Source organism: Wolffia australiana, chromosome 8, assembly GCF_029677425.1.
Source record: "Wolffia australiana isolate 7733 chromosome 8, ASM2967742v1".
In the NCBI taxonomy this organism is placed as follows: Eukaryota; Viridiplantae; Streptophyta; class Magnoliopsida; order Alismatales; family Araceae; genus Wolffia; species Wolffia australiana.
The window spans coordinates 6,195,546-6,217,195 of NC_135842.1; the positions used below are offsets into that span (position 1 = coordinate 6,195,546).

The following is a 21,650-nucleotide window of genomic DNA, read 5'->3' on the forward strand; positions in this document are numbered from 1 at the left end:
TGATTTATTAAAATTGTCGCTTGTTTTAACCACAATGGTTGAAAGACAGTACTCCCATCCTCAATCGAGGAAAGGTGCTGCACCATCATTATTTACACCGGATTTAATCTCCGAATTCGATTGTGTGGATTGTGGTCTAATTTATCCTACCCCAGTTAAGTTAGCCTACCCTACCCGGTCAGTCCTATCATCCTGCATTTCCTGTCATCTTGTATCATATAACATCACACAAGAATAATAATTAATAAATATTTCTTTCAATAAACTTATAAAATATGGTGGTGTGATTAACTTGATGGCTACATAATATTCATCAACTATGATATGATCATCATGGTCTGTTAACACTTATTTTGGCTTAGCCTTACATTTCATGTCACTTGCATTATTGTACATTGTTACACTTGACCCTTGGGGGCATGTCAAATATAACACTAGTTTGTATTAACCCATGCCGACCATGTAAGTCCTTGGGGTGACGTTAGCATGGACGTAATCTTAGGCCTCCCTCCAATGACTAAAAGGTCTAATTCCATCTTTGTGATTGACCACTATGTTAGTGGCTGCATACCACCATTTCCCTTCGCGTAACAAAAAATGAGAGGTTACTAGATCAGCCAAATCCATTGTTGATTCAAACTAGTTTGTGGCCCATATCAGCTCATCACATTTGATAACTTTGAATATTTGTCGTCTTGTGGGAGATGATGTAGTACACAAGACCACCACCCACTGCCCGCTAGCCAAAAGTGAGGGCTGACATGAGCAACCACCCCATCCTTAGGGTTAAAATTGTATTTTATTGTGGTTGGCTTTCTCTAGTCTTTCTACCTTCTTGCTTGTCTATTTTCCCTGCAATTCTCTCTAGCGGGGGCTACTCTCTTTCCTCCATTCTCTCCCTCCTTTCTAACTACATTAATGTATGATAATCGAATACCTTCGACTATAGCAGCGCAGGTATGCATGTCACTCTTAATCTTGATTGAGTAGAGCACAATGGGCTTTTTGGTAAATCTCATAATTAGTTCCATCAAAGGGAAAAGAGAGATAGAGAGACATCATCATCTCTATTACTTTTCTATCTTTCAATCTAAAAATCTATATTTACCTTTTCTTTGTGAGCATAAATGAGCTGATAGAAACTCGTTTCATATTCATATTGTGTATCATCAAAAAGAAATCCTTTATCATGTTGTGGCTTTAAATAATTATTTTATCAAAAAATATTTTGTAGGTGTAGATAATCACCTAAATATAGGCGATCAGATTGTGTTTCTGCATCTTCAATCGGATCTGGTTGCTGATTTGAAAATTCCAGATACCGATCTAAACTGACAATCATGATCAAGGGGTGGATAATGATTGGCAATTCGATCATGATCATCTCTAACAACCTCCACCCTAGGATGTACCTCCTTATTTTGCCATTTTTGTTAAAAGGGTCATTTGCCAGCATCTACCAAACTTATGTGGCTTATCATGTCTACCCACAAGGCCTAGAGTTTGCCACTTTATTATTGTGCTCTAGAACTAAAAAAAGAACTCTTGATATACAATGACATATCCAGGTGTTGAGTGTGATGTGTCTCCATTAAAGGGGGACAAACAGAGAGAGAGAGAGAGAGATAGAGAGAGAGAGAGAGAGAGAGAGAGAGAGAGAGAACTAGAAAAATAAGAGAGACGACTAAGCTAGAGAGAGAGAGAGAGAGAGAGAGAGAGAGAGAGAGAGAGAGAGAGAGAGAGAGAGAGAAGAGAATGAAGGCGATAAGGGTTTCGATCAGTGTGGGGGCGGCTTTGGTGGGGGTGGTGCTGGCGGTATACATGGGCCTTCCCCTCTACTGGAAGCTCTGCGCCACAGTGCAGGAGATACGAGAGAGGCGAGCCTCAATAAGCACAGGTGGGCAAGCAGCCGAGGGAAAGCTCAGTATATCTGATTCTCTTGTCCAAGTTGACGTCTTTATCGCTATTTTTTTATTTTTTATTTTGTGTAAGCAGGGATTTCACAGCTTGTGATTGACGCCCGGCGGTCTGTTGGCTGGTTCTACGACGAGTCCGACTCGGGGGTTGCGGATGAGGGAGGCCCTCTGCGCTCCGCCGTTGCTGTGGGGTTTGGGAAGAACGCGCCTCGCCGGCTGCTTAGCGATTGAAGGCATCGCATTCCTCTCTCTCTCTCTCTCTCGCATTCCTCTCTCTCTATCTCTATCACTCGCTCTGTCTTTCTCTCTCTCTATTACTCTCTCTGTCTTTCTCTTTCTATTACTCTCTCTTTCTCTCTCTCTCTATTACTCTCTCTGTCTTTCTCTTTCTATTACTCTCTCTATCTCTCTCTCTCACTCTCTCTCTCTATCTATCTATCTCTCCCTCTCTCTATCACTCGCTCTGTCTTTCTCTCTCTCTCTCTCTATTACTCTCTCTGTCTTTCTCTTTCTATTACTCTCTCTCTATCTATCTATCTATCTCTCCCTCTCTCTATCAGTCGCTCTGTCTTTCTCTCTCTCTCTCTATTTCTCTCTCTGTCTTTCTCTTTCTATTACTCTCTCTTTCTCTCTCTCTCTATTACTCTCTCTGTCTTTCTCTTTCTATTACTCTCTCTTTCTCTCTCTCTCTATTACTCTCTCTGTCTTTCTCTTTCAATTACTCTCTCTATCTCTCTCTCTCTATCTATCTATCTATCTCTCCCTCTCTCTATACTATTACTCTCTCTGTCTTTCTCTTTCTATTACTCTCTCTCTCTCTATCTATCTATCTATCTCTCCCTCTCTCTATCACTCGCTCTGTCTTTCTCTCTCTCTCTCTCTATTACTCTCTCTGTCTTTCTCTTTCTTTTTCTCTCTCTCTCTCTCTCTCTCTCTATCTATCTATCTATCTCTCCCTCTCTCTATCACTTGCTCTGTCTTTCTCTCTCTCTCTCTATTACTCTCTGTCTTTCTCTTTCTATTACTCTCTCTATCTTTCTCTCTTTACTACTCTCTCTGTCTCTCCCTCTTTCTCTATTACTCTCTCTGTCTTTCCCTCTTTCTCTATTACTCTCTCTGTCTTTCCCTCTCTCTCTATTACTCTCTCTGTCTTTCCCTCTTTCTCTATTACTCTCTCTGTCTTTCCCTCTCTCTCTATTACTCTCTCTGTCTTTCTCTCTCTCCCTCTATTACTCTCTGTCTTTCCCTCTCTCTCTATTACTCTGTCTGTCTTTCTCTCTCTCTCTATTACTCTCTCTATTACTCTCTCTGTCTTTCTCTCTCTATTACTCTCTCTATTACTCGCTCTCTCTATTTCTCTCTCTACCCTCACTCTGTCTTTCTCTCCCTTCCCTCTCTCTCTCTCCTCTCTCTGTGTCTCTCTCTTTAGGGTGTCGTTTTTGTGAATAAGGAGTTGGCAATCATATCTGTGTCTTCGTTTTCCTCATCTAATATTTCTATTAATCCTTCTCTGTGAGTAGGAAGCTGGCATCCATCTATCTCTCTTTATCTTCATATTCCGCTTATTAAGGGGAAATCCTGGTTTTCTCTCTATCTATAACTTATCTATGAATTTATCTCACAGAGTTTCCTGTGAATAATATAAAATCTATAAACCCTTTGAATTTTAAGAACTTATCTCAGTATTGACTTGTCTCTCCATCTTTCTATATCTATCTCTATCTCTTCCTCACACACTCTCTCTCTATTTCTGTCTACCTACGTCCCTCTCCCCCCATTTCTATTAATCTATATCACTCTGTCTATCTATTTATTTTTATTTATCTCTCTCTATCTCACTTACGGATCTATCTCCCCGCAGCATTTCCCCAGAGAATCATGAACCATCCACCATCTCTCTCTCTTCCTCTCTGCCCACATCCATTTCCCCCCAATACCAGGAAAACCTTCAATCTCTCTCTCTCTTCCTTGTATTGATCAGTATTATAAGCCCAGACTACGGATTTCTCTCTCACACCGTTTCCCCAGTGAATCATGAACGAACCATCCCACCATCTCTATCTCTCTCTCTCTGGCTTCATCCATTTTTCCCCAATACCAGCAAAAACCTTCCATCTCTCTCTCTTCCTCGTCATTATAAGATGATAATTGATCACTATAATAAACCAAGCCTTCTGAAATGGAGAGGCATGGAATCATGACTAAACCATGCCACCCTCTTCATCTCTCTCTCTGTCCACATCCACCTTCTCCAAATACCAGGAAAATCCATCATATCTCTCTCTTCCTTGTCATTATAATAATAAACCAATTATAATAATAATATATATCTCTTCCTTGTCATTGTAATCCATCACTATAATAAACCAAGCCCTCTGAAATAGAGAGGCATGGAATCATGACTAAACCATGCCACCCTCTTCATCTCTCTCTCTGCCCACATCCACCTTCTCCAAATACCAGGAAAATCCATCATATCTCTCTCTTCCTTGTCATTATACGACGATTATTGATCACTATCATAAGGTCTGGGAAGTTGGAGATCAACATACCTTGCAGCTCTTGCGGCAGTAGCCATGGAGATCGGACGTGCCGACCATGTATTCGGGGTTCTTCGAGCACTCTCCCAAAGCGGCCCATCGCTCGCAGCTCGCATTCTGGTCAACGCATTGACCAGTGACCGTTGACGGCATCCGGTCAAAGGAGCTGACGTGGATCCACTTGGTGGCCGACCACTTCTCGCCCTTGATGACGGGGCAGCCAGCGTGGAGGCTGAGCTCATCAGGGACGGCATCTGGACGGAGGCTGAAGAAGAGAAGCGCGTCTCCCTTCCGGGGTTTAACTGAGATTTTGTGTGTGATTAAAATTCTCTTTTTTTTTCTGGGAAATTGAATTAAAGAGGTAGAAAATTGAAAATGTGGGACAAAAATGAGGCAAACCTGCTATGCCTTGGCGGCCGCAGTCGGATAGATCATGGTCTTCTTCCTGTGCGCTGCGCCGGAGCCCCTCCTGCGGCTGGACCGATGGGAAATAGTTTTTTTTAGAGAGAGAAAGAGTGAGATCATCCTGGCCAATAAGAGTAGAAAGAAAGAGGCATGTGGAGCAAGGGGAGAGAGAGAGAAAGTATAATTAAGCCTATAAAAGACCATGAGAGAGTATGACAGTGTGAGGACTATGGGGAAGGAGAGAGATAAAATTGGGTACTAATTGGAAGAGAGAGAGAGAGAGAGAGAGAGAGAGAGAGAGAGACAGAGCTGGACTGATCAAGAAGACGACATTAAAGAAAGGGACGAGAGAGAGTGAGTTTCTGTGATCCAATAAGAGGTTGTGAGAGAGAGTAAAGCGCAAGATGGACTAAGAGGGAGCGAGAGAGAGAGAGAGAGAGAGAGAGAGAGAGAGAGAGAGAGATTTAGGTTCAAAGTTTGGGGTAGTCTAATAGGGAATGGGTTGGGATGAATGGGGAAATAATTTTTAATATGGAGAGAAAAACGGATCTGAGTGGGAAAAAGAGAGGGAGAAAGTGTATTTACGCGGGTTAATAAAGGGTAGAGAGAGAAATACACTAGAAATGGTCAGGGAGACTACAACACGGAGAGGAATGACAGGAGTGTCTGTGCGAGCCAATAAGAGATAGAGAGAGAGTATGGGTCAGGGCCGAGTGAGGATTAGCGGGAGAGCGATTCAATGTGTAGTAATAAGAGGAAGAGAGAGAGAGAGAGAGAGATTTGGGGTCCAATTTTGGCATACTATGACGAGGAATGGGTTGGAATGTAGTAAGGCTGAGAAAGAGAGGAATAGGCGTGCGATAATGAGAGAGAGAGAGGAGGGCTCTGGACATGGAGATGATACAAGAGAGAGTTTATGAAAACTGCTAAAAGGTAGAGTGACAGAGAGTGGAGAAGGACGCAGGTGAGAATAAGAGCTAGGGTGGGATAGAATTTATCAGCAACAATTAGAGGAAGAGAGAAAAAAAAGGAGGTACGGAGAGAGAGATCAGACAAAGATGGAAAGATAACTGGGGAAAGAGGCGCTGGTAGAGAAAGAAGGATATGCGAGTAAAAGATAAAGGAGAAGGAAAGAGCGAGAAAGATGACATAGACTGACAGAAATAGAACTAGAGAACTAGAAAGAGAAAGTTGGAAGTAAGGCAAGGCAAAGATAGAAACAGCGCGCAGAAAGGACGAGAGAAAAGGATAATTGGGGAAGAGAAGGATAAAAAGAGAATTAAAATGGAGAAAGGAAGATTGAGAAACAGGTGAAAAGAGTATAAGATAGAAAGATAGAGAAAAGAGAGAGGGAGGAGAGAGAAAGTAGACTCAGAGATAGGGAGAAGAGAAAAAGAAAAGATGGGTCAGGGTGGGCAACCTGCACAGAAGGAAACACGGTCTCGCCGCCTTTGTCAACGTTAGAGAGGTACATGAGGACAGTGGCAATGCGGTGACCACCCCGGAGAATGTTGACTGGGTCGGTGAAGTAGTCATGATGAGGATCATACTTCTGCCCGTGCTCGTATCTAAGCACTTGAATGTCCTCTCCATTTTCTGGGAAACCAGCATAAAAATAAAGGCAATAAGCTGAAAGAAGCAAAGGAAGATAGAAATAATGAACAAGATCAGACCCACACAAGCTCCTGGACCAGAAAAGAAACGAGCATAATGGGCGCGATTCAAGAAACTTTAGTGCCTATCGTGTCAAATCTTATGGACAATGATCTTCGCAAGTTATAGAAACCTTGATGTAGATTCCTATCAAGGGAAGGAATTTTCTGAATGGGGGTTGTAACGTTTGGATCCCATCAACCATCTGTCCACTGTCTATGGCGTTGACCCAAAGTTGACATTGACGCTGATGCTTTTTGGGGTGGAGAATGTAGATGTTGATGGGTACCGTTGACGATGGCATTGAAAGTGTGCCGCAGACAGTTGATTCAGAGACAAGACAATCAAAAAACTTAGTGAAAGTAAAACAACAAGGATCACTGATCCGTCAATGACCTGGCAGTGTCAACGCCAGCCAACATAACTGAGGTGATGTTGATGCCGATCCACATGCACCTGGTCATCGCCAAATACTCAACATCCCATCAGCGTCAATGCCAACATCCACTAGCAACACCATCAAGACGTGTGACCCCGAGGGAATAAAGGAGGGATAGAGCGGAGGAATGGATTGATCGGTAGCTGGATGGGGATGCAGCGAGGGAGGTATGATCATAGGGCAAGGAAATTGTGATATGAACCTTGATCTTAGCTCGTATCGGAATGAGGGTAGAGGACGAGACGAGGTAGAAATTCCCGGGGTAGAGAGGTGAATCGTGAAGGATCGGAAGGAGGCCAAGCAGAGGGGGTAGGGATCGGCCGAAGACGAGCCGCCTGAAGACGCGGTGATGCAGAGACGATCACGAGGATGGGCATCGTGGAGGGAGACAGAGCATAGATGTAGGAGAGATGCGAGGAGAGGGGAAAAATAACATTCACTTAAGAACCAACATCCAAGTCTGCCCTCCCTAGAGGGAGGGCTGTGCTATTTAAAGGAACATAAAGCCAAACATGATGAGAATGCCCCCGACGCAGCCCAGGAAACCCTATCAAATTGCCGATGGGTTGAGGGGCAGACGGATCAAAGAAGAGGGCTCAATCAGTCAGGATGGAAAGCCAGGCGGAGATGATGTGAGGCAATCACAGGGAGGCAAGGGATTCCAGAATGGTCGAGGTCAAGACACCTGGACTGGAGGGGATAAGGAGGGGTGAGCCAAGCTGCAACTTCAAATCTTCACAATTGGCTTATCTCTCAAAGAGAGGACTACCTCTACTTAAAGAAAACTACCTTGTGTGTCCGATCTGTCGAGGGCGGCCATACTTCATTGATTATGCAATGAGGAATGATAAACAACTCATCTAACACAGCCAAATATCACATTTTAAATTTAAATTCCACGAGCGGTGGAGAAATATTCATCATTAGACTAGTACGGGGGGAACAAACCCACCCTACTTTTACTTTAAGCAATCACACAAGAAAATATTTCCCTTAAAAACATTTGCCAGAGTAAAGTTGAAAAGAATTTGAAATAATGATTTAAGATGACGGATTAGGTCATAAATATACCGTACGGAAGAAAAGTCCAGGCAGCAATTTTCTCCTCGATCCCCTTGACAATTGAGTCCTGCAGATTGAGAGTTGGTCCAGGCTTATCAAATGATCCCGAAGCCAAAATTCCCGAAATAAAATTGTCAACACTCCAAAACATCTGATGGCATCTCTGCCCATGCCATAAATGATCTTTTGGTTCGATATCATATGAAGATAAATTCAATTTTAAGAGTTTTCCAACTGAACATGTTCTCGAAAAATGGCATAATCTACGCAAATTCATTGGTTAATCGCATGCAATTTACAAACTTGGACAAACTAGGAATTCAATATATGAAAAACTGCAGCTTCAAAGTTGGAGGGAATTCATCAGAAACTGTTCCTCATGTGAAATGAACTAATAACAGATCAGCAACGAAACCAAATATCTCAATTTCTGCTAAATGAAGTTCTCCAGTCATGTGAATTTCTTCTCAACCAAGAAAAAAGTCTAACAACCTTGAACGTATCAAATCCACAAGGTGCAAGCACTGATACATGGTAAATTCCTCAGTCAAAGTGGCATACATCATATCAGTAATCTGAATTCTTGCTCCAAAAAAATATTTTTTATGTTGTAACTTCGAACTCAACATGCCATTAGCCATGCAACTGATTCATAACTTCGGTGAAAAACCTATATGGTAGAAAATGCAAATCCTTGATCGCGTCCAGAGAACCAACATTTCGAAATTGTACGATTGAAAATGCATTGGATTCATCATACTTAAAGCCCCGAAATTAACCAACGCAAAAACCACTAAAATGTAGAAATAGAGAAAATCGTCGCTGACAGAGAAACATGACTGGGATTCAGACCTGAGCCTTGCGGATAAACGTCCCAGAGCTGGTCCGAACATCACTGAGCTTGTTTTCTCCGGACGTGCTGTCGGCGACCTGAGATCGCTTGATCTGCGATCTCGCCTGATTAAAGAAGAAAACGTATAAAAAAACGACACAAGGACAACAGATAAAGATCGAAACGCCAAATATCTGACCAAGTTCTACTAACCAAGGACACTAGATGGTCGCACTCCTCATCAGTGAGGAAGCCTTCATACACGAAAGCCCTAGCATAACGCAGATCATCAAAAGATCAAATAGTGAAGTTAAAGAAACAATTGATAATTTGATCGGGAAATGACGATCATGATCTGAAATTATGAACTAGGGCGAGAAATCAAAACCTTGGTTTCCAGGAGATCTGCTTCACTTTAGAAGGATTAATCACGGAAGCGCCGACGAAATATCCACCGAGAGATACAAGAACTAGCAAGAGTAGAAGAGGACGAAGATCGATCAAATGCGCCATCTCACCGCGCTTCGAGTGAGAGCGAGATACAGACGAAGAAAAGAAATAGAGATCGACTTGCAGATCCGCCTTCGTGCGTAGAGATGTGCATCGAGTCCGTGCGTTCGGACGGCTAATCTTTCTGGTCGCTGTGGTGCGTACTGCGCTCGTGTGGATTGTGACGTACGAAATGATATGCTACGGACATTGAATGCGAAACTAACTTTATCAATGTCAACGCGTACCAGTAAATGGATACATTTATCTCTTGCATTGATTTAGGATTTTATGACGGAAGACGGATGACGGAGGATAAGTGAGGACAGTATGATAGTGGAAGTAGGGAACGGCACATCCGGGACGTGACGCCCCGGATGTGACGGGACGGATGACGATCCGTGACAGACGGTGACGTGACGAAAGTTTCATCACGTCACCGTCCTGTCACACGTCCTAGGATTTCGGAAAAATCCGTCACGTTAGCGTCACCGTCATGGTTTGCGGCATCCCCGTCGCGTCCCCGTCACCGGATGGCATCACCGTCACAAGTGACGGGAAAAACAAACATGCAAAATGGAGAGGCATATCTCCAATTATCTTTAGACGGCACCCTTTTGCGCGCGCGAATTAATGCAGGGACTTTTCTGCAAAATGACAAGAAATCGAGTTTGCGACACCACGTGGCGAAATCTCGGCCGTTGAAAAGCTTAAATCTATGCAGGGATTTTTAAATTTTTTTGGTCATTTTAAAAAATCCGTCACAGTCTTCATCCGTGACGGCCGTCCCGTCACGTCACTCGTCCGAGGCCCTCCATCACCGTCACATCACCGTCACGCCCAGTTCGTCATCTGTCACCGTCACCGTCACGGGCCCCTAATTTTGTCACCGTCACCGTCACGTTATCCATCATGTTGCCGTCACCGTGACGTGTGACGTGTGACGTGACGGATGACCGCTGCCATTCCCTGAGTGGAAATGTGGGAAAATTCATTGGATTATTAATGTTGTTGAATGTATATTATATTGTATATTGTATGTATTAAATTGATATATAGACTTCTGTACTCAACAATTAATACATCCTTGGGCGATCACAGTTGCTACAACAATGGTCGTTACAACACAATAACAAACCAGGATGAAAAGTCATTGACCACTAACATCATTGACAGACGCCTTATAGACGAGGAAGATGACTGTCACTACAAAAATGGATGTCATTATAACGATGACAAACAAGGAAGAAAAAGTCATTGGCTACTAACATCATTGACAGACACATTCTCGACGAGGATGATGATTGTCGTTGATAAGGATGGATATCATCAATGAGGACAAATGCCGTCTTTCACATGGCTGATAGTCATTGATGAAGAAGACTATCATTGATGAGGATGACTACTGTCATAGATGACGAATTTTTGTCCATCGATAATGATGATCACTTTTATGATGACAGTAGGCCATGCTGACAGCCCACTACATTGATATGGGTCATGACCATGACAGTTGGCATCGATGAGGACAATGACCATGATAAATTTTCTCGATGGGGACAATGACTGCCATGGACAGGGATGGTGACCACGGCAGTCGTCACCGATGGGGATGGCAATTGTCATTGATGCGGAGGGGAACTGTCATTGAGGAGAACAACGACCACTAAAACTGTTGTCAACAAGAATGACAATTGTTCTCAATTGAGATGTCAACCACAATAGTCATAGTCATGAAAATTCTTCTCAACAACGACGATTATGACAACCTTCGTTAATGGGGATGGTGATCATCATCGATATGGATGACAACTACAAACACGGTTGTTGACATGGATGCCGGAGATGATAACTATCGACAACACGGAAGACAACCGTGACAGTCATTGATGAGGATGATGACCATGATAGTCGTTGAGGGGAATGATGACCACTGTCGACAGATATAATGATCTACATTGGCGCAATGATCACAGTCTACGAGGTGATGCCCATGATGACAGTAATCGACATGGATGACACACGCTCTCTCTCTATCTCTCTCCCTCCCTCCCTCAGTCTCTCTCTCTTGCTCTCTCTCGCTCTCTCAGTATCTCTTCCCCCTCTCTCTTGCTCTCTCTCGCTCTCTCCCTATCTCTTCCATCTCTCTCTTGCTCTCTCTCACTATCTCTTCCCTCTCTCTCGCTCTCTCACTATCTCTCCCTCTGTCTCTTGCTCTCTATCGCTCTCTCACAATCTCTCCCTCTCTCTTTGCTCTCTATCGCTCTCTCACTATCTCTACCATTTCTCTTGCTCTCTGTCTCTCGCTCTCTCACTATCTCTCCCCTCTCTCTCTCTTGCTCTCTCTCTCGCTCTCTCACTATCTCTCCTCTCTCTCTCTTGCTCTCTCTTGCTATATCTCTCACTCTCTCTCCCCCCTCTCTCTTGGTCTCTCTCACTATCTCTCCCCCCTCTCTCTTGCTATCTCTCACACTATCTCTCCCCTCTCTCTCTTGCTCTCTCTCACTATCTCTCCCCCCTCTCTCTTGCTTTCTCTCTCACTATCTCTCCCCTATCTCTCTTGCTCTCTCTCACTATCTCTCCCCCCTCTCTCTTGCTATCTCTCTCACTATCTCTCCCCGGCTCTCTCTTGCTATCTCTCACACTATCTCTCCCCTATCTCTCTTGCTCTCTCTCACTATCTCTCCCTCGGCTCTCTCTTGCTATCTCTCACACTATCTCTCTCCTCTCTCTCCCACCTCTCTCTCTTGCTCTCTCTCTCTCTCTCTCTCTCTCTCCCCCTCTCTCTCTTGCTCTCTCTCTCACTATCTCTCAGCTCTCTTCCCCCCCCCTCTCTTGCTCTCTCTCTCACTTTCTCTCCCCTTCTCTCTCTTGCTATCTCTCACACTATCTCTCTTTTCTCTCTCCCACCTCTCTCTTGCTCTCTCTCTAACTATCTCTCAGCTCTCTTCCCACCTCTCTCTTGCTCTCTCTCTCTCTCTCACTTTCTCTCCCCCTCTCTCTCTTGCTATCTCTCACACTATCTCTCTTTTCTCTCTCCCACCTCTCTCTCTTTCTCTCTCTCACTATCTCCCCCCTCTCTCTCTTGCTCTCTCTCTCACTCTCTCTCCCCCCTCTCTCTTGCTCTCTCTCTCACTATCTCTCCCCCCTCTCTCTTGCTCTCTCTCTCACTATCTCTCCCCCTCTCTCTCTTGCTCTCTCTCTCACTATCTCTCCCCCCTCTCTCTTGCTCTCACTCTCACTATCTCTCCCCCCTCTCCCCTGCCCTCTCCCTCCCACTCTCCCCCCCCCTCTCCCTCTCCCTATCTCTCCCCCCCCCCTCTCTCTTCCTCTCTCCCTCCCTATCTCTCCCCCCCTCTCTCTCATGTTCTCTCTCTCACTATCTCTCCCCGCTCTCTCTCTTGATCTCTCTCTCTCACTATCTCTCCCCTCTCTCCCCTCTCTCTCTCACTATCTCTCTCCCTCTGTCTCTTGCTCTCTCTCTCTCACTATCTCTTCCCTCTCTCTCCCCCGTCTCTCTCTTGCTGTCTCTCTTTCACTATCTCTCACCTCTCCCCCATCTCTTTCTTGCTCTCTCTCTCTCTCTCACTCTCTCTCCCCCTCTCTTGCTCTCTCTCTCTCACTATCTCTCCCCTCTCTCCCCCTCCTCTCTCTCACTATCTTTCCCCTCTCTCCCCCCTTCTCTCTTGCTCTCTTTCTCTCTCATTTTTTCTCTATCACTCTTGCTCTTTCTCTCTATGTCTCTCTTGCCTTCTCTCTCTTTGTGTGTGTGCATCTGCGTCTATTTCGCTTGCTTTCCCTATTTATCTCTATCTTTCTCTCTTTGGCTCTCTCTATCTCTTTCTCTCTTTCTTTGTCTATTTCATCCAATCCTTTCTTATTCTGTTATCTTTTTATTTTTTTCACGTATAAATGACAAATTGACAATGATGAAGATTTTGGATAGATGACGATTGGGATGAATGTCCAGCCCCATCCCCTCCGTCCAACAGTGGCATCCAGCATTTGTCCTACAAGCCTACCTATCTTCTGATGTGGTTATCACACATGGGTTTTCACCCTCAAGTAAAACCTTGATTTATAGCTCATTCATTTAATACCCTAGAAATTGCTCGGTGGCTTGTCACAAAAGCTCAATAAGTACTCACACCCAAGCTTGTGGGATTACTTAAATGGTGACCTCCTTCCACGTTATTGTGTGAACCCTATTCAGGGTCATTTTTCATTGGCTGGCAACTAATTTACTCAACAGCTATCATACTCTCCATTTACTCAACAGCTAGGATGCACTTATCTAGAAGGTTCTTGCTAAATGGTTATTTATGAAGCAATCTCTATAGTATGTGCTCAGTAGGAATCATCTTTGGTGTGTTTGCTTTGTGGAGCATTATATGGACTCAAGTAGAGTCTAGATACCTGGATTTCTAGTTTAACCATGATCTCACTGAATACAGCTTTATTTCTTGTATAGTTGATACCTGTGATGTGATAGATAACATATGGGGCATTGTCATATTTTTTGTACATGTTGGTGACATTATTCTAATTAGCAATAATGATGAGGCCGAGACTTTGTGCAACCTTGCTACATCCTTGGGATCAAGTTTTTTATCACAAGAAAAATAGATGTCCATCTAAAAAGAAGTATGATGTTGATCTTCTCAAGGAGAGAAGATTTATTTTTAACAGAAGGTGATAGTTATTCTCTCTTATATCTGGGCCAATGCCATTCTGTCTAGTAATTCTTTATCGACTACTTATGTAATTCTTTATCTGCTATTATCCAAGAGGATTTTGAGGTTTCCAAAATTAAGGAAAGCAATCGAACTACTCACTTCACTTCGTAAACTACAACTCACTTAGTTCACCTCTCCTTCTCAATTCCAATCATTCAATGACTACAAATATAAATGCAGCCATTAGGTGGGGTTAACTTTCTTTCGTACTACTCACGACATGAATTCAAACCATTTGACTTCGTAATCTTTTTACCGGACATAGATCATTTTCCAAACTAATAATAGATAGGGTGAGCCAGGGTCCCACCCCCCACTCCCTCTACAAACCAAAATATCTGTTGATAGAGGCTTGGCCTAGATTTTAGTATGATGCATCACCAAAGACACCAACAAATATAAGTAATTTTTTTTCAAATTACTTATAATTACTCCGGAAACATTATTGATGGGGACACAGATTTCTGCTATTATATCTAGGAGCCTTGTCAAGTCCATGGACTGGGGTCCTAAAAGTAATTCCATATACAAGTCAGTCCCTAGCAAGGGACTCATCTACGTGAGACATTGTCATATTTAGATAAAAGCATATTGGGAATTTAGGTATGTACCGGATGTTGGATTCAGAGTTTGTGATCGAGATTAAAACTTAAGGCTTCCAATATCAGAAGAGTGAAAATTGAATAGTAATGGATTTGAAAAAAAAATGATCAAATCACTTGGGTGTGAAGTTGATCTGTGCTTTATTAGTTACTGGAGTAATAAATGTTGAGATCTTCATGTCTCTGTCCTCTACACATATCCTTCCTATCTCAACATGTCCAATCTACTCCATCTTGATGAATCCATTATCATCCCACCATCATCATTACACCCCGCAGGTCGCATGGGAAGCGGGGACAAGCCAAGGGAGAGTGAGAAGAAGGGTAGGCATATGAAAAATTATATATTGGGTAAATTTTGTTAAGGTTTTTTTCCCTAATTGACACTTAACGGGATTTTTTCATAAAAAAAACATTGCAAAATTTATGTTGCAACATCCGAACTATCATTTCGTGTGATCTCCTAGGCCAATGTACTAATCTAGTAAGAAAACTTCACCGCCCTAATAACCTTTAATTTTCTTCCAAATTAATTCTCTGAAATCGATGAATATGCATCTGAATATTAAGAAGCCAATGAAGATGAGAAGAAACAATGAAACAAAGTCAAGTAAATTTATTTATCTTTTCTTTCAGTTATGATTTAATTCGTAATGCTCCTGCTCGTAAACTCGTGCTTTTTACGAATTTTTAACGATGAGGTGTGACTTTAGGAGCAGTCTAAGTGGTGGAAGGTCCACAGAGTCAAAGGTTCTGATTAAAATAAGAATTGAAAGAAACAATTCGGTATCTTCATCGACTGAAGGAGAGTGAAGAGCTCTCCCATCCCACATGAAAGCCTCTTCAAGCGGGTGCGTTGAATGTCCCACAATCAGAATCAAACATGTATTTATTTATCAGAAGCTAATCAAACAAAGTTGGATATACGACAAAGCGGTGCCTCCAGATGTACGGTGTAAATTAACTTGTCAGAAATAATTTAAAACCAATTAATAAGTTGAATTTCCAGCCTATGGGTTGTGAAGTTACACCTCATGCTCTAGAAAATATAAGGTAGTCTATTGACTCACTCGTGGAACCTTTCTGTCATTGTTCATTATGTATATATAGTCCCTCATCTGCTTGACTCTTAGGACAAGTTAGGGTTTGTTTAATTGTCCAATATTGATCTGTCATCAGAGTTAGTATTGATGTATTAGAAAATCATCCAAGAACTCTTTTTCAATCATATCCATTAACTTATTCCACTACGTTGTCCAAGGACTTCATCGCATCTCCTTCTTTAGATTTCTCCTCCTATACCGAGGTGGACGATCCTGTTTTGATCATTCAATCCTCTTCATGATCTTCTTTTAGCACCCAAGTTAAGAGGCTTCAGAATCCCATGAGTAGGAACTTGTAGATCATAGTCAAAGTATAACCTTCTATCCACAATGTCTTTGTGTCTCAAATTTAAGAGCCATTTACACAACCATGACATGAATTTACCTGATCAACAATTTGGTATAATATCATCATGGGATTCACATGGATCGATTGAGTAAGTTATTTTTGCTAAGTAGTACCTACTATTTGTCCTTAGTGTCTCGACAATAATGGCTACGTGGTCAACTGTACTCATCCTATGAGTGACGTTGATAGTGGTTTTCTATCTTGATACTTTGGTGGATTTCATCATAAGCATGGATTTAGTTATAAGGAATATATTATCTTTGTGAAAACTAAACGATATATGAAATGTGTGATTGGCTTCTTGATCGTGTATATTTGCATCAAGGGACAAAGGGGATTGGAAGTTGACCACGAGCTATTGAACTTATGCTTGTGGGATTGTTGACACTTAGTATTTGCAAAAGAAAAAAGGTGTTCTCGCTCTGGTGCTAAAGACAAATATAGATTAATGGTCGATATTACATGTTAGATGGTTTTATGTCAATGGTACCCATTCCTATACACTATGAAAATTAGGCTGTTACCTTTATTGCACTCAACTATACATTTCACAAGCTTGCGAAGACCATTGAGATTGATGGTCATGTTCATGACAATGAATAATAGTCCACAATATGGCTTCTTCATGTTAGTTGGCAAATTATTTTGCAAATGGCCTCTTTAAAGTATCATATGACATATTTTGTGGCAAGCTGAGCACGTTTGACTTATATTCTCTTGTTAGATGTGGAGTGTTTAACTGGCTTATTAGGCTAGTATCTATCTTTCTTGGGTTTATATAGGAACATGTAGTCCCTAATTTGTTTCTTAATCAAATATTGTCTCCTTAATTCACAAAATCCATTTATCTCTAATCCAGTTCTAAATTTATTATATAATTCTCCTTTTAAGCATTTATTCGAGAATCATACTTATAAAATAATATATAGTTTATTGGGAGAAATATTTAATACATTTTTGGAATAAACTATCGATTTGTAAGTCGGGATATCAACAACCTCTTTGAAATTCAGTCTCTTTTTTATATTCCAAAGTATCTAGTTACTCGATGATAATCATTGGAAATATAAATCAAATTAAAGTTATCCATTATTAAATATGATGTGGCAAGAATCTATTTGAAACATAGAGTTTAAAATTTATATCTATACACTTAATACAACATAGCATCATTACTTCTCTCTTAGACCATGTTTCTTATCCAGAGTTGATAATACACATTTTTATAGCTTATTATGACCAAATTTACATGTGTATTTGCATTAAATTGACTATATATGTGCGTGTTATCACGCCTAAACTGATTAAATTTGTTTGATGTAGGATGACTAGGACTGACACGGGTAGGATAGACTAACTTGATTGATGGATAAAACAGACCACAAATAAACATGATTGATTTCGAACATTTAAATCCGGTGAAAATGTTGATCGTGCAGCCCTTTCCTTGGTCGAGGGCAGGAGGACTGTCTTACAACCACTAAGGTGTAAACAAAGCTCCAAATCCAATATCTCGAATGGTCGATCACGAGAAGATTCAAACCTATTCAACTACGTCCGATAGTTGTGGAAAAACAGATGAGAAACATTGAACGAGAAACACTAACACCAAAGAGGGAAGAATGTACCTTTGGCACAAGAGTAGTGTGAAGAGGCAATGTAGGAAATTCTTGATGCATCGTTGACGGGGGCGAGTGACGTGCGCTTCGACAGGGTGTCGTAGATCCAACTGTGCATTCAGTTGGCAGGGGGTCAAGGGGAGAGTCGCCCCCTTGCGAGGTTCGGGGCAGCGCCCCGAAACCTATATGATAGGCGCGATGACGTGTGGCTGCACTGGCGACCTTGGGGTAGGCGGCTGCACGTGATGGCCAAGCGGCGGGCGATGGTGCTAGCGGTTGCAAGTGGCGGTAGAGCAAGCAGGAGGCGGCGCTCGATGCGTGGGCAAGCGGCTGTGTGCGCGGAGGGCACAGGTGGGCGGCCGTGCACGCTGATGGATATTATGTGGCCGTCAAGCCAATCACACTACCATGTTTATTTAAGTTCATTGAATAAAATACTTACGTTCATTATTATTCCGTGTGATGTTTATAATGAAGTCCATGAATATGTGCAATGACTTAGTGAATTATGATGAGATCATAATACAATGATCACTAGTTTTTAAACATGTATTCTAAATATTCCTATTCGATGGATGATCAAGGCAGACATCGAATTATCCAGATAGAATAGCCCTAGCTGATCGTACTGATACGATAATTAGACCTGATCCTGTAGCTATTAGTGTGGCGACACTAAGGACATATAGTGGGTGTTCTTTGGAGAAAGAGTTCACTGAATTGATCCGTACGAATCCCTGAATGGTATTATACCTAAACGTCAATTAGGTTGATTCAAGTCACGGTTGTATAAGTGATCCACTGACCTGAGACACCAAGGACATCTTGTGCGTGGACGACTACATTTTGACAATGACTTACGAGCCTCTAATCATGCGATTCAAATAAGTTATAGATCGGATAAAGTAAGAAGCTTACGGAGATGATTGAGTGGTCAAGATGGGGTCATCCGCCCTTGGTATAAGAGAAGATTGACTCGAGGAAGACGATGCAGAAAAATCCCTTGCCAGGGTAGTGAGGATATTGGAGAAGGCCTTCTCCAATGATCCCCATTACGCATCAGTACTAATTGAATGATGGATTAGGGTTTGACGATAAACCATACCCTAAGTCATTTGAGAGTCTCGCGCGGATGATGGATTATACAAATACAGTAACCGATGACGGTAAAGGTTCCATGAGAGAGTTCGAGACTACTCGGTATCTTCTAGAGCACGAGGTGTAGCTTGGCACCCCACGAGCTGGAAACTTAACCTATCGATTGGGTTAAATCGATCCTTAATTAATTAATCTATATGTTGATATAGTTAATTAATAAGGCTGGTCAATATATATTATTGGACCATTAAAGTTATTAACTAGAACGATACATGGGCCTAGAGGGTCACACGCACAAGGTCATAAGGGCATTGGTGGATATATTTTAATTTGGAGGGTTTTTGAGAAAAACCTTAAGTGAAATATAAAGAGGGAAAGGGGTCTCATTTTAAGCATCCATGCAAGCCTGATTTGAGAGCCCTTCCTTTCTCCACCCTCTTCTCCACTCATCCAAGGAATAATGTCTTCATGGCAAAGAGATCTTCAAGATTTTCAAGAAGAGTTGAAGAAGAAGCGTGGAGATCCAAGCGCCGAGTGATTGCGTGGATACTTCTAAAGGCCAAACGTGTGAACGGCTTCAGAATGATCTCGGAGCGGCAAAGTCAAGGGTGGAACGAGTTCCCCAAAAGGTATTTTCAATGGTTTGTTTTAAAGATCGATTGTGAATTGATTGGCATGCTTCTGCATCCATGGAACGTGTTTTACATGGCTGAACCAAGGCATCGAACCCATCACGTGCGGCGAGCGGCTGTGCGCACGGTGGGCGCGGGCGGGCGGCTGTGCGCGCGGCGACGCTGGCAGGGATAGGCAGGCGGCCCTGCGCACAGCGGTCGCGGGCGGACATGTGTGCTTTGGGGTGGGGCTGATAGCTATGGGCAGAAAAGTTGTCTCTCGACGGCGGCATCGGCGACAAGAGGCGGCGGCGGTAGCAGAAAGGGGACTAGGGCACCTTCTCTTAGAAGAAGAAAAAACTTCAATTCCAAAAAGAAAAATCACCAAGTAGTCCATTACAGCATTGGCCTATGTATAGACCTTGGAGGAAAGAGAAAACATAAGATAACTGTAAAATTCATATCTAATTTTAAATGACGCTCGGATCCTGGTTCTGAAGTTGACGTTGGTGACGTGTCATGACATGGGACGTCTAATGTAGTAGTGGTGTCACGTCCGGTGATAGTGCGTGGTCGTGTGTGCCATCATTGTTTATAGAATGATTTTTAATTTTCTAAAATTTTAAGTATTTTAATGATTTTTATGACATCATATTTTGAAAGAACATAACTTTCTGAGTCGGAATATAATTTTTTTTCTGAATTTGTTTTTGGCATTATATTTGAAGGGATATCATTGTTAAAATTCAAAAAATATATTTCTAACCTTTTATTAATCACTATTTATTTTGGAATTATATAATGGTTCTGACTTTTTGCGGACTTCCAAACTCATTGGAGAGAGAGAAAATGGAGGAGAGAGAAAAATTAGAAGATTGAGAATGATCCAAATTCAAATCACAATATCTGATGGTCTAGAATGATTTTTGGGCTGAATTGTTTTGCGGAGCTTCCTTTTTTTGCCTCTTTCTATCAATATGGTTGGATCTATAAGTATAGCCTTGAATTTTTGTAAAAATTATCTTTAAGCTCACTTCCTCTTGGAGAGGGAGATTGAAAGAAAGGGAACTTTTGAAGGTTCATCAAGAGCGTTCTTGGTGTATTGAGTGCTTGGGGAAGATCTGCAGAGAAGTGGTGAGGCCGATCTGCATCAGAAAAATGCCTTGATCTTGGCAAAACATGGGGATCTAATTTAGTCTCTTGCACTACATTGGTGTATCTCCTTCACATCCCTTTATTTAAATCTACATCCTTATTTTCATCATATCATCCTTATCACCATATTTCTTCATATGACTCTACCACAACCATCTCCAATTCTGATCTTGACCTTGTCACTTTGTCTCATATAAAAATCCTAAATTATCTGGTCCATCATCATATTATTCGTCTCAAAACCACCTATTGGTTCTTACATCACATCCATTTGTTAGAGCATAATCATTTATTCTTGCACCATTCTATTTCACCATCATCTATCCACATCCACTTAAAATCATTCACCCATTTCATCATCCTATCTTCTTATTCCTCTTTTACACCCATCATCACTTCGCGTCTTCATCTATCTCAACCTCTCATTTTCATTTGATCTATCCACACCCTCCTACTTATTCCTCATATTATTATTTGTATCATCCCTATTAAATAATTATTATCGTCCTCTTACCACCTCATATTCTTCGCATCACAATCACCTATTTTATATGAATCTCCTCTCATTCCTCTTGAAACATCATTTAAAGAGTATTTAAACCCTAATATCAGTTCCTTGTGGAGACGCCCATTCCTGATCACTAACTAGTAAAATTATTTTATGAGTAATGGTTTTCAAATACACAACAACATAAGTTTACCCAGATTTTGAGTTCATCGAGAGTGTCCATGAATTTTGGGTATTTTATAGTGATTATATTAATACTAGTATATTTTTTCATGTTTTTTGTTTAGTTCTAACATGCAAAAAAAATTGAGCCGTTATAAGAACATGACACAAACTCTTGATAAATTATATTCAAAGATGGCATGAGCTTAGTGCTTAGAATATGAGTGGTGCGGATAGAAAAAAGTATGTCATTACATAATAATAATGTGATATTTTTGCGTTCAACTTTATAATAAAATTTAAAATAATGATTAAGACTAAAATTTTTAATACATAGTCAGAATTTTAAGTTGAAAAATTATAGAACAAGT

At 41.7% G+C, this 21,650-nt stretch overlaps 2 protein-coding genes across 2 annotated transcripts; one reads left to right on the forward strand and one right to left on the reverse strand.

Moving 5' to 3' along the window:
• The first annotated feature begins 1,347 nt into the window (after nt 1-1,347).
• Nucleotides 1,348-3,424, forward strand: LOC144706395 (Low-density receptor-like protein). The gene is made up of 2 exons (XM_078579318.1): nt 1,348-1,897; nt 1,996-3,424. The coding sequence occupies exons 1-2, from the start codon at nt 1,756-1,758 to the stop codon at nt 2,145-2,147; spliced, it is 294 nt and encodes a 97-aa protein (XP_078435444.1). The 5' UTR covers nt 1,348-1,755; the 3' UTR covers nt 2,148-3,424.
• A 940-nt stretch (nt 3,425-4,364) lies between these two features.
• Nucleotides 4,365-9,395, reverse strand: LOC144706394 (2-oxoglutarate (2OG) and Fe(II)-dependent oxygenase superfamily protein). The gene is made up of 7 exons (XM_078579316.1): nt 9,236-9,395; nt 9,061-9,118; nt 8,868-8,972; nt 8,025-8,082; nt 6,282-6,457; nt 4,856-4,931; nt 4,365-4,758 (listed from the first exon to the last, which is right to left on the reverse strand). The coding sequence occupies exons 1-7, from the start codon at nt 9,358-9,360 to the stop codon at nt 4,460-4,462; spliced, it is 897 nt and encodes a 298-aa protein (XP_078435442.1). The 5' UTR covers nt 9,361-9,395; the 3' UTR covers nt 4,365-4,459.
• Nucleotides 9,396-21,650: the final 12,255 nt, after the last annotated feature.